This window comes from Myxocyprinus asiaticus, chromosome 34 (genome assembly GCF_019703515.2).
Source record: "Myxocyprinus asiaticus isolate MX2 ecotype Aquarium Trade chromosome 34, UBuf_Myxa_2, whole genome shotgun sequence".
NCBI lineage: Eukaryota > Metazoa > Chordata > Actinopteri > Cypriniformes > Catostomidae > Myxocyprinus > Myxocyprinus asiaticus.
In genome coordinates, this window is record NC_059377.1 from 34,823,596 (window position 1) to 34,836,852 (window position 13,257).

At 37.9% G+C, this 13,257-nt stretch overlaps 1 protein-coding gene across 5 annotated transcripts in view; it reads right to left on the minus strand.

The window, feature by feature from the left end:
- The window catches only part of LOC127425560 (protein FAM131C-like), a 45,084-nt gene that overhangs the window by 18,389 nt on the left and 13,438 nt on the right, over positions 1-13,257 (minus strand). For 2 of the 5 annotated variants that reach the window (XM_051671676.1, XM_051671675.1), the window contains exons 3-4: positions 4,975-5,031; positions 2,115-2,150 (exon numbers count right to left, since the gene is read on the minus strand). The exons of 2 other annotated variants lie outside the window; for them this stretch is intronic. In XM_051671676.1, coding sequence (XP_051527636.1) covers positions 2,115-2,150; positions 4,975-5,031 — 93 coding nt within the window. The remainder of the gene's footprint in view (positions 1-2,114; positions 2,151-4,974; positions 5,032-13,257) is intronic. One more of the 5 variants, XM_051671677.1, reaches the window with a different exon arrangement.

The window sequence follows — 13,257 nt, forward strand, 5'->3', positions numbered from 1 at the left end:
CACATGGCTTGTTGAGAGCGTTAGTGCGGAGACATAGCACGTGTGGAGGCTTCACACTATTCTCCGTGGCATCCACGCACAACTCACCACACGCCACACCGAGAGCGAGAACCACACATTATAGTGAACACGAGGAGGTTACCCCTGTGACTCTACCCTCCCTAGCAACTGGGCCAATTTGGTTGCTTAGGAGACCTGGCTGGAGTCAACTCATGACTCCAGGGGTGGTAGTCAGCGTCTTTACTCGCTGAGCTACCCAGGCCTCCCTATTGATTCTTCTGTTTAAACGTGTGTATTATTTGAGATGTTAAGTTGTTTAAATCGTTGTTTTTTATAGTCATTTTAGGGTTTACAGCGTTACGTCATCATGGCAACGAAGTTGTAAAATTGGCTATAACTTTACACAGAAAAGGTTAGTAAGTGGTTTTATCACACTAAATTCATGTTAACATACATTGTTTACATCATATGGCTATACATTTGAAACAGAGTGTATTTTAATGATTATGTATTGCTCCATTCACTTCCATTGTAAGTGCTTCACTGGAACCCAGATTTTTGCTGGAATCAACATTATGCCAAAAATACTGTCGATTGAGTTTAACTTGTTGAACCTGGAATATATTTCTTTAATATATACACAACTTTTAATTTTTAAAATGCATTAGTGTTTGCTTGAAATTCACCAAGATTAATAAGTGCTGAAAAAGTGTTGTTCATTGTTAGTTCATGTTAAATAGTGTAGTTAACTAATGTTAATAAATACAATCTTATTGTAAAGTGTTACCAGTACATTTATGTTCAAGATAGATTCTAGGAAAACAAGCCCTACAATCTTATGCAGTTTTGCTTTTCAGGTGAATTTATCTTATTTTAATGATGTTAAGATGTTTTAACAGGAAAACAAGACAAAGATTCTCTTGCAGAACTCCTTAAATAATTATTTTGCCAAGCAAGATTCATTAGCCTGACAGCAGACAAATTACTATTGCCATTGGTCAAAAGAGTGCATATACTGTATATCAGCTGCTTAAAACCTGGCTCATGCAATCAGATTTTAGAGCACAAACAATTCATTTTATAAAGTTGTATTCATTATGCAGACATTTTTCTTAACTTACCTGGAGAATTACGAAATTTGAAGTGATAAAAGCAGTGAAGTAAAGTTTTATCTGTTAAATCCACTTCACCTGATTCAGCTCTCAAGGTGGCTTTTTCTTCTTTTTTGAGGTGAGAGCAGATGTCACTAACTCTATGTGAACTACATTGTGTTATCATCGCTTGCACATTCAGTGCCACCTACAAGTCGCTAAAACTGTCAGAATCTTAGATAACATGACGTGGCCCACAAAAGACAGCTGATGCACAGTGCAAACCCCGAGAGAAAACTGACAAGGATGATAAATGGTCGAGTCACTGCAGAGATTTAAGTTAAAGCTGTTAAGTTAAAGTGTGTAATTTCTGTGCCACTAGCATCACCAAATTGAACTGCAAAATAATGAATATTTCACTCCACTCGTCTTCCATTGGTCAATTAAAACAGATAGGTCCGCCCCAGATTTACTCCAACAGTGTTGCAATGTTGGCTGGTTGGGATGTTTCATACAAACAGAGCAATGTTTTTATAGCGCCAAAGAGCCACAGTGTTACACTTTTAAGGGAAATCAACCTACAAATGGCTTATTTACAGTTTTCTCTGCATAAAAGCTAGGATAGAAGAAAGTATTTTAACATCAAAATGTTACACACTCAAGTTTTGTGAAAATGTTTGTGATTTTCAGTTTAAATGAACATAAACCCTTAAGTATCCTAAAGTCTATATTACAGTCTAAAAACAACAGATACCAGATGGCTGATACATTTTCTTTTTAACCATCATACTGTTATGACAGTTATCTTCACAATATCAGCATTGTACCTGTCATAATCTGCTGTCTATGTTATTTTGAACATTTGCTGGATACACCCAGTGAGTTCCAAAGTTAGTGACATGATAGAGAAAACAGATGTTTACATAGATTAAAAACAAAAGAAAAAAAGAAGAAAAAATCAAGAAGAGAACAGGTAAGAGTGAAGGAATAGTATGAAGGGGAAAAGGTCAGTACCAGACTTACATTGATTCCTTCCCAGGAAAACTCGGCACGTCCATGCTACAGGCAAAGCAGATAACAATTGAAGAATAGATGGTGGAGATACAGTGAAAGAGAACAGAGAAAAAAAAAAGAGTGAAGGAATGATGAGTTAGCCGCAAACAACAGAAGGCTCATATCAAGCCAAGTACAGAACACTAGATCTGAAAAAACAACAAGCACATAGAGAGATCAACAGAGAGCAGAGGAAGAAGGCGAGACACTGTACATCTGTTATAAACTGTTTTACAAACCAAGACACAGTACTTGTTTCTTTAACGATGGGCAATTTTGGTCCTGTAGACATTTAGAAATTCAAACTTCCTTAAAATACAATCTTTACACATTTTTATTTGTCCACAACAGTGTTTTAAACATATACATTGTATATACTGTATACTCTAACAGTGTATATTCAAGCATTACAGGATAATTCTATAATTTTTGTTATTTATATGAAACATCATGAACATTTCCATCACAGTGTCATTTCCACTACAACTTAAATGATGTATTGTGTTTAATAGCATCTGTGATGGAAATGAGACTGGTGGAAATTAACTTTTTGGAATAAAATGGCAAGCTTCTTTCTCTTGCTAAGGCTAATTTTATAGCTAGCATCTCATGTATCTTAAGACAAGCTTGATTGAAAACTGAGGGATGTAATTTGTGTAAAAATGTATGTAAACCATTTTAACACCTTAAAGCTAAAGTGTGCAACTTTTTCCCATGTTAAAATACTTTCTCATATCCCAACAAGACTGTGCTGAATTTCAGCCATGTATGAGGCACAAGCTGATAGGTTCTTTGAATTTGTTATCTGTTAGCCAATCGGCTTGCTCACATGTGACATGTTAAGCCAATCTGCTTGCATGGTTTAAGCTAATTGGTCCTTTGACATGTAATTTTCCATGAGCACTTGACCATGCACTGATAATAATAATAATAATAATAATAATAATAATAATAACAATAATAATAATAATAATACATTTTAAAAAGTTATATATTCTTGTTGCACTCTAATCTGTCTTGATACTACTATTCTGATGCAAGTGAAACTTTGTAATGCAGACTGTCTACTGTCTACCGTCTCCATAAGATGAATCGCTTATGATGTATTATACCTCTTTTGTAAATCGCTTTGGATAAAAGCATCTGCCAAATGAATAAATGTAAATGTAATTGGGTAGCCAATGAACTTGTCTCTCTCTCTCTCTCTCTCTCTCTCTCTCTCTCTCTCTATCTATCTATCTATCTATCTATCTTTGTCTAACATTTGCATAGCTCTGTTTTATAGATAAGCTGGATTCACTGCAGCGTGCTGCGTGAGTTTATCTCTGAAACCCACATCCACCCCAGCTGCATGGGTCTAGATCTGCTACATGGGATTGTATATATACAGTATATACTGTATATATGTCTATTTGTGCAGCAGCATGTCCTAAATGCTCGATGAAGCATGTCTTGTGTTTTGTCTAATTGTGCAGCAGCATGTCCACATACTTAACTCAGTATGTCTGTGTACAGCATACAGCATAGCAGATCTACTCTGCCAAGATCAATATCCTATCAATATGTCATACTGACTTCAACATGCTAAATCTTTACAAGAGTTATCATGACTGAACTGCTTTTTATTTAGCCTATATTTGTGATAAACTCACATCACATGAGCCAGTTTCTATGTTAAACTACACTTGTCACAAACACATGAAGAAATGTCGACCCAATATCATGTTGAAATCGTAATAATGGACAATTCGTGATTTTGTTCCACATATTTTCTGATTTAATACATATGTGCTGCCACATGGGTTCTGAGAAAAATCCTTTATGCATCCTAGATAAGCTTGTGCAGCTAAGTTTTCCACTGAGGTGGAAGTAGTAAGAAGACATGAGTCGCTACAGATGTTCTTAGTTTAAGGTGTATATGCAGGGCCGTAGCTAGAGGGGTAAAAGGTGGTAATGATTCTAGGGGCCCACAGGTACAGGGGGGCCCACAACAAATTCTAAACTGTATTTTCTAATAGGAAAGTGGCCCAAAGCAATATAGAGTCAGGGGCCACAGAATACCCAGCTACGGCCCTGCGTATATGTCATTTAACTTGCTCATGTCTCTTACATCATCAGCAAACATCAGAATATCATTCTTACAATCACCCCACCACTGATTTTTTTCACATGCAAATGAACTTTGCAGCAAACTTCTGGCAAATTGTCCACTGTTGCCAACGGTTAGTTGCAGATTCACCACTACCAGTGAAGAGCTGCAAACTTCTGGCAAACATTTGCGACGAATCACAAGCTCATTTGCGTGTGAAAAATAATGAGCGGCACATTTGCGGCAAATTTGTGGCAAGTGGGTGGCTAGTTTGCCAGAACTCTATATTTTTTGTAAGGGATCAATGTTAATAGTGAAGCTATTAGCTTAACAACATTTCTCGAGATGGTAGCTTTGCTAATTTTTAAATGAAGAAGTGTTTCTGTTGCAATGCTATTTTATTGATAAGGTACAGCGTAGAATTGACAAAAGCCACACCGCTACATCATGCTGTGTACCAGGTGTTTACTGTAGCCAGTTTTGAATCAGAACTGAACACGTCCGATTCACAAATGAATCACTTATTTGAATCAGTTCTTCACAATGAATTGGTTGCATGTGGTAGCAAAGCGGCCTGAATCGGTTCGCAATATAAACTGAATGACTCAGAAAACTCACGTGTGCACTGTTGAATCATTTGGAGTGTTTACCAACACAATAACAGAATACTTTTTAACAAGGAAAACAAAGACAACGCTGGTGCAGAGGATATTTACAGAATCTACAATATGGAAACCATACCTGCGAACTCGTCATATCGTTTGCCAGTGATGAGTGTGTGCAGCTTGTGAACGACTCCTGCAGGTAAAGACATTTACCACCAAAAGAGTATAAAAACACTTACACGAAAACACATCAAAATTTTAAGTACTTTGAAGCACCATGTAAATACAGAATGGTATTTAAATATGATATACAACCCCAATTCCCAAAAAGTTGGGACAGTATGAAAAATGCTAATAAAACCAAATAGGTTATCACCCTTTGCTATATTGAAAGCACCACAACCACACATTATATGATGTTTTACCTTGTGAATATCATTTTTTTTTTTTTTTTTTTTAATGTACAGTAATTTCAAATCAGTTGATTGCAACACACTTTAAAAAAGTTGAGATTGGGGCAATTTAAGACTAATAACAATTTGATGAGTTGAAATAACAAGGCGATGTGAAATAGGAGATGTTAAACAGGAGAGGCAATTGTGTCATAGTACTGTATACTGTATACTGAGCCTCCAAAAACAGCCTAGTCCTTCAAGAGCAAGGATCATTCAAGACTTGTCAGTTTGCCAAGAGATGCTTCAGAAAATAATCCAGCACTTTGAGAGCAATATTCCCCAAAGACAAATTGGAAGGATTTGGGCATTTCACCCTCTACATTGCACAATATATTTAAAAGATTCAAGGAATCTGGTCAAATCAGGGATGTGTCAGTGTCCATGGCATGGGTAACTCGCACATCTGTGAGAACACCATGAATGCAGACAGATATGTACAAATTTTGGAGCAACATATACTGCCATCCAGCACCGTCTTTTCCAGGGATGTCCCTGCATTTTCCAGCAGGACAACTTCAAACCACATACTGCCCAGATTACAAATGCATGGCTGTGTCAGCAGAGAGTGTGTGTGCTATATTGGCCTGCAGTCCTGACCTGTCTCCAATTGAGAATGTGTGCCGCATTATGAAGCACACCATACGGCATCAAAAACCCCGTACATTTGTGCAGCTAAAGACCTACATAATGGATGAATGGGGGAAAATTCCACTTTCTAAACTTAATAAACTTGTGTCTTCAGTGCTTAAATGCTTAATAAGTGTTATTAGAAGAAATGGTGATGTTTCACAGTGGAAAACACCCAACGTTTTTGGAGCGTGTTGCAATCATCTGATTTGAAATTACTGTACATTTAAAAAAAACAACAACAATGAAATTCACAGGTTAAAACGTCATAAAATGTGTATTTGTAGTGCTTTCAATATAGCAAAGGGTGAATACAATTTGCAAATCACTCATTTTTGTATTTATTAGCATTTTTCATACTGTCCCAACTTTTTCGGAATTGGGGTTGTATTAAAGTTGTATATCAAAGTACCATGGCATACCATCAGATACTGTCAGATACTGGACTGTTATTGCCCAGATTGCTCACACATACAAGGACTTTAGCCTCTAAACAGAAGCTTCCAGTACATACATAAATACAACAGCTAGATACAGAATTACATGATAAGATTAATAATATACATTATGTACATAGATTTATTATACAGGTATGTGCAAAGGAAATTATGTTTAAATGGGTACATGGTTACATGCAGAAATTAATTCGGCCAGCTCTGGTGCACTATCCACTATAGTGTCGGGACGATTCTGTCTTAACTCCGGCAGCGTCGGCATGCCATTGATTGATTCGTTCCAGATCTGGGGAGTGAGTACTCAGATCCGGCCCGAGTACAATAGATGGAACCAGGCTGAGGGATTAAGTCTCCGGCAGGTGATGACATAACCAGAAGTTACTGTGACATGTTCAATATGTATGACTTCTGAAATTAACTTCTTGTAATTGTTATATTGCATATTTAAGCATATTATTTTTACATTTAATAAAGTATATTTTATCCCCATCATTATTGAATCCTCGTTTTATGTTTTTAGTTTAAGTTTTATTGTGTGCATTGCATAGACATGCTGTTGAAGTAACTGAGGCTGGACAAAATAGAATAAAAATAATAAAGTCTTCTATTGAACTCGTATCAGCCATATCACGAGTTTAACCTCTTAAATTCAAAATTGTAGTACAATTCAAACATTAATAGTAGATAAAACACTTGAATGGTAATATAAAGATCTACTGGTGGTGGCTGAGGAGAGTCCCCTGTACTCTTTTTAAAAGTGCTTTGAGTGTCGTGTCAGAGAAGCGATTTAAGTGGAAAATTCATTCAAATATGTAAATAAGAGTGTTGTTTATCTTCTTCAAAGCAAGTAATTTTCAAATGTTTAATCGTATAACATAATATCAACATGAAAATAGCACGTTATGACTCCGGCTCCAGTCATGATCACACACAGGCGATGTCAAGGTAAGCTCAAATTGGGAGATTCATCTGTCAGAAGAGCAGTGCCAGAACACGACTGACGTAATGTATTCTTCTGCAAATTGCTTGCAGTTTTACGTTTCAACCACAGATGTCGCTAGAGAGCACAAAGTTACGTAGTACAGCTTTATGTTTCATATAGTTTTCAAAAATGTAATAATGTTTTTATCATGGATTTTCATATTTTAATATTAAAAGCCTTGGTCTGGGACAAAACAATAAAATCTATACATATAAAGCATTTAAAAAGTATCTAAAATAAATAATGAAGGCATGGAAAAAGTTTCCAAGTGTTTTAATGTGACCTTCATTTAACAAAAAACACTCATGACAATTACGTGATTGTGGCGACATTTTTGCAAAACATCGTTACATGGCTCATTACATCTATCGCAGAAGTTCTGAGGTGAAGTGTCATCACTTTGTGGTGCTTCTATAACACTTTTGGCTCACTTGTCGACTTGCATGCTCTTCAGGACTCGTATCCCGGTCTTTAGCATTGCAAGTGCAACACTCTATAAGTTGAGCTACCACGCAACTTGATTGTGTTCGAATAAGCTTATAAATGTAGTTGGTTATGTGATCCAAATGTATCATCTTACAATTCATGCGCTATAGTAAAAGTGTTTTGATGTCATAAGATAGCATTGTGTGAGGAACAGAGAGAAAATTAAGTGTTGATAATCTGCTGTTTTATATGTGATTTGTGTGAAAGTACTGTAAATAAGAGTCATTGTTGCTGTAGCACCTATTAGTGTTTATTTTACAAGGAAAGTACCGTGATACATACAACGAACCACATAAATATAATTTTGCAAAAATGTTTGCAAAATGTTGTAACATGACTCTATGAGACCAGTTTGCAAAATAATGTTAGTTTGAATAAAAATCAACCTCTGGGACATAAAAGTGCCCAAAGTTGAAGAAACACCTATCTTTGTATACCCCCTTGTCATGATATGTTGGTTCAGTTAGCTCTTAGCTAACAGCCAAATTGCTAATTTGAAGGCACTGGTATAAAATATTTATGATTAAGTACTGTATCCATGTTGATGTCTGAATTAGAGATCTTTGTACTTGATGAAAACAACAATAGCAAAAGAAGATGGAGGCAACTTTGATGAGTAGCACTAGAATAAGTAATCCTAGCCAACCCAAACATACTTGCAAAGAGTGATCGATCGCATTTACACTGCACCCCGCACAGCGGGATAAACACTGGTGTCTGAGCGAACAGCAAGAGCTGCTTATTGTTAATTAAAAGGGAGATCAACATTAAAGGTCAAATAGAGGTCAGTGTCAGAATGGCGCTGGCATGGGGAAAAAAGTCTGCCCCTAGGAAATGATCTACAGGCTACTGGCTTTGTTGGGGTGGTTCTTCGTGGTCGATCGATTTGTTTCATACCATCTTAGTCTTTACGACCTCTGTTACACAAGCCTTCCCACTGGGCTCTAAAAATAACGTTTTTGTGGTTGACTTGTAATTACGAAAGCCACATAAAATTTTTCTGTTAGGGCATTGAGGACATTTTGTAAACATGTTTTCCTTGTTGCATTCAGTGTTGGGTGTAATCTGATTACAAAGTAAGTAGTTACTGTTTTCTAGTATAAAAAAAAAAAAAAAAAAAAAGCCATTACAATTTGTATTATTGAAATCTGATTAGTTACTGACTTTCAACTAAGTTAATTAACTTTTCAGTACATTACATACCTGTAGGTTACACATATTTCTAAAATAATTTAATTTATATAGAATAAATTTAAAACATTAATATGTATGTATGTATGTATAATAGCCAGTAGGTTTAATTACATCACAGCTATAAATACATGATTTGCAGCTTGCTGGTTTAGTGCAGGTGGTATTAGGGGGAGGGGAATTCTCATTCTAGAGAGCATTTGATTGGACTAAAATCTAATTTATATAGAATTTATATAGAATAAATATAGAACATGAATATGTATGTCTGTTTATGTTTCTGTGACAGCAGAAGGGACAACGATAATGAACAAGAAGAAAATATAGACATTATTTAGATATTTTTGAGTGGAAAAACAAAAGCTTTTCTCTAAAAATGATTTAGAAAGTAACTTAAAAGTAAAGAAATTAGTAATGTGATTACTTTTCAATGAAATAATCAGTAAAGTAATTTGATTACAAATGTTAATGAAGTAATAGGTAATTTGTAGTAGTTTACTATTTTTAAATATCTTGTCCAACACTGGTTGCATTTAATGACAACTTTGACTTATCATGGCGTGGCTTAGCTAACTGGGCTTTTGGGGCAGCTTTTTTTACCGACCAGCTAAACCAGCTGTACATCTGGGATGCCAGTTTAAACCAGCTTTGACCAGCCAACCATTATTAGCCTGGTTTAAGATGTTTGTTTTTTTACAGCCAGGGAATGTGACTGAGCTAGGTTTTGCTGCTACTTAGCAACTACCAACAGATATCTGAGTGCTTTCCATTGCTATGGAACATAACATTTTCATATATTAATATTATTGTTCTTTTGGTAACTGGCAACTGGCCTCAGGTGTTGCTTTTTTACACATGCACACTAAAACAAAAGCATGCATGCACAGATTTATTACAAGTCTCTCCAAAAGTACAACAGCTTCAGTGAGAAGATATCACCCCCTGGCTTGGCTTTATAATGCAGCATTGAGATATGAAGTATGCCATTTGGCTTGGAAAGGTACCAGAATCCAAAATGGTAGATTATGAGCCAAATTCATCAGTGTATGAGTAAAGCGGTGAGCCAAGAGTTGCTGCCCTTGAGTAGGATGGGTACACAGGTGGCAAATTGGGAAGATTGATGAGGCTATGTCTTCCCAGGAGAGAAACCAGTTATACGGCAATACTGAACGGTAATAGCCGGGCTCTGGGGTCCAGATCCTGTGGCCTTGGTGAGAAATCTAATACAGAGTCTTCTCAAATTCATCATCAAGGCTCTGGACAGACATGACATGCGTCAAGTGCACAGCGGGGTCCTTATACTAGCTAAAGACTTCATTAAAATCCCATGAGGCACAAATGTCAGCTCTTAAGCAAAATAAAATGGTGGATGTAACACCCTTGGATGGAAATGCAAACATTACACAAGTATTATCTTGACTAAGGATGTCATTTAGATACTTAAAGACTCCAAGAAATGGCTTGACAAGCACAGTTTGCTTTCCATTGCTAATGTATTTTCGAATTGAAACAGGACGTTTGTATAATAGCCAGTAGGTTTAATTACATCACAGCTATAAATACATGATTTGCTGCTTGTTGGTTTGGTGCAGGTGGTATAAGTGGGAGGGGAATTCTCATTCTGGAGAGCATTTGATTGGACTAAAATTTGTATATGCAAGATGATTCATGAATATTTCTGTTCCATTTTCCCGAAATAAAAATTCTGCATTCAAGTCCTCCAGAGAAGTTCGGACTTATGAGGTTAGAAGTCGTAATGACGATACGATGTGCATTAAAGTGATTTTAGAAATAATAGACCCGTTTTTACTTACTGACAAAGACAGGAAGCAGTTTTAGCACCAATGCAACAAAATGAAGAGCAAAGCCAAATATTAGATGAGTAATTGATGCTTTATCTATTTATATTATCGTTCTTGTGCAGCCAAGTATAATTATGGTAAATGTAATTTTGTTTCAGCTTGTCGCCTCATAAACCAGCTAATAAGTCTTATTTTCTGGCAAGCTTTATCGCTATTCTTCAACAACAGTACTAAAATGCATACAAACTAAACTGTACCTAGACAAAATTCATAAGTTAAACTGAATTATTTCCAATACCAATTTGTTTCCACCATGATCTTTAACTGACATGACCCCAACCCCGAGTTTCCCACTCACTCATCTTGCAGATACGATTATTCCGATTTGACTTAAATGCACCAAAAGACAGTTAATTTGAAATGCATATACTGCTGAAAACGTATTTTGTCAACTTTTAGGAGTACACTAGCACTGGGTTGCCAGCTTTCGCTTTCAGGCTCAAGCTCTCACTGTATCCAAATAAATCTCACGCCAAATAACAAGGCAATGTAATTCAATGTAAAATAAATACAACATAGCAACAAATCTTGCTGGTAGAATTTTTCCATCAGTGTGAGACTTGAATTTTTACATAATTTTATCTTATGTACAGTAAATGTGTTTGGGCTGTTTGTTTTTTCATATCAAATACTACAGGTTTATTTTATTTTTAGAAAGACTAGCTACATTGACCTAACTTATGGTACTGCTATAAGGAGCCATCAACTGTGGTTATGGCCTTGTTATTACAAATGCAAGTTAAACACTGGAAGAACTTTGGCAGGCTAAACGTTCATAAGGGCAAGTATAATGTAGAATGAAATTTGGACCTCCATTAATTTTTGGACAAATTTTGGACAAAGTTTTCCTCCTGTTCTAATGATGTTTGCTATTCAACAAACTGGCCATGTTTGCCTTTAGATATTTCAAGACATATATCTGAATATTTTAGAATGAACGTCCTGGTTACTTTCGTAACCTCCATTCCCTGATGGAGGGAACGAGACGTTGTGTCGATGTAGTGACACTAGGGGTCACAATTGGGAGCCCCAAACACCTCTGCTTTTTTGAAAAAAGGCCAATGAGAATTGGCGAGTGGAATTTGCATGCCACTCCCCCGGACATATGGGTATAAAAGGAGCTCGTATGCAACCACTCATTCAGGTTTTGTGCTGAGGAGCCGAGACCAGGTCCCGGCCATTTCAGCAGGTAGTTCAGTGTTGTGGCAAGAGGGACACAACGTCTCGTTCCCCCATCAGGGAACGGAGGTTACGAAAGTAACCAGGATGTTCCCTATCTGTCACTCACTCGACGTTGTGTCAATGTAGTGACACTAAAGGTCCCTATACAAAACGCCACAACTAGCTGAACTGTGTTACGTGAACTGCCAGTGTGTGACGGGCAGACTGCTGTGTGCCTTGTAGCCAGCGCACCAGGCCGTCACGTAACCTCCCCCAACGCTCTTATGAGTGTCAAACGGTCCATCAGGAACAAGTCAACTGCCTAGCTATAGGGACAGGCTAGCCCAGCCGAGGCCTCTTTTCCCTCTCTTTTCTCCCCAAAAAGAGTGGAATTTGTTAACTGTCCATCCCAAGGGGAAGACACCACGGAGACCACACCTTGCCCCCCCCCCCCCCAAAAAAAAGGGGTTTTGAGTGGAATTCGTCACATGGTCTTACCGAGTCTTGTCAGAAGTGTGTCATGTGGAGAGGTTCCATGGTAGATCCTACCCGAAGGGGGAGGAGTTTCTACAGAGCACGTCAACCGGGGTCAGAGCGGCCTCTGCCCAAGGAAGACGCAGTTTGCCATCAGGGAAACAATTTTGTGGAAGATATCACATGGGGTTGCCTTCGGGGAACCAGCACATGTGGAGCACCTACCTCAGTACAGGGGCTCATTAGCGCACGTACTGGGCCAGTCAGCGAGTTTCTCCACAATCTCAGCTGCCAGAGGGCTAAGGAGGAAAGTCATCCAGGGATCACAGTCTGTGAACACAACTGGGAGTCAAGAGCACACGTCTTCACCTCAAGAGAGGGGAAAGGCACTATGCGCAAGCGGTACACCCGGAAAGTTGTCCCGGAACTTACCTGCTCGTGCCTGCACTTCGCAAAGGTGTTGGGTGTTGCCCAGCCCGCTGCTCTGCAGATGTCTGCCAAAGAGGCGCCACTGGCCAGGGCCCAGGAGGCCGCCACACTTCTGATGGAGTGGGCTCATAACCCCGCAGTAGGTGGCACATCCTGAGCCTGATATGCCATCGTGATGGCGTCGATGACCCAGTGGGTGATCCTCTGTTTGGAGACAGCACTTCCTTTCCGCTGTCTACTAAAGCAAACAAAGAGCTGCTCGGAGCTTCTAAGGCTCTGCGTGCAATCCAGATAGAT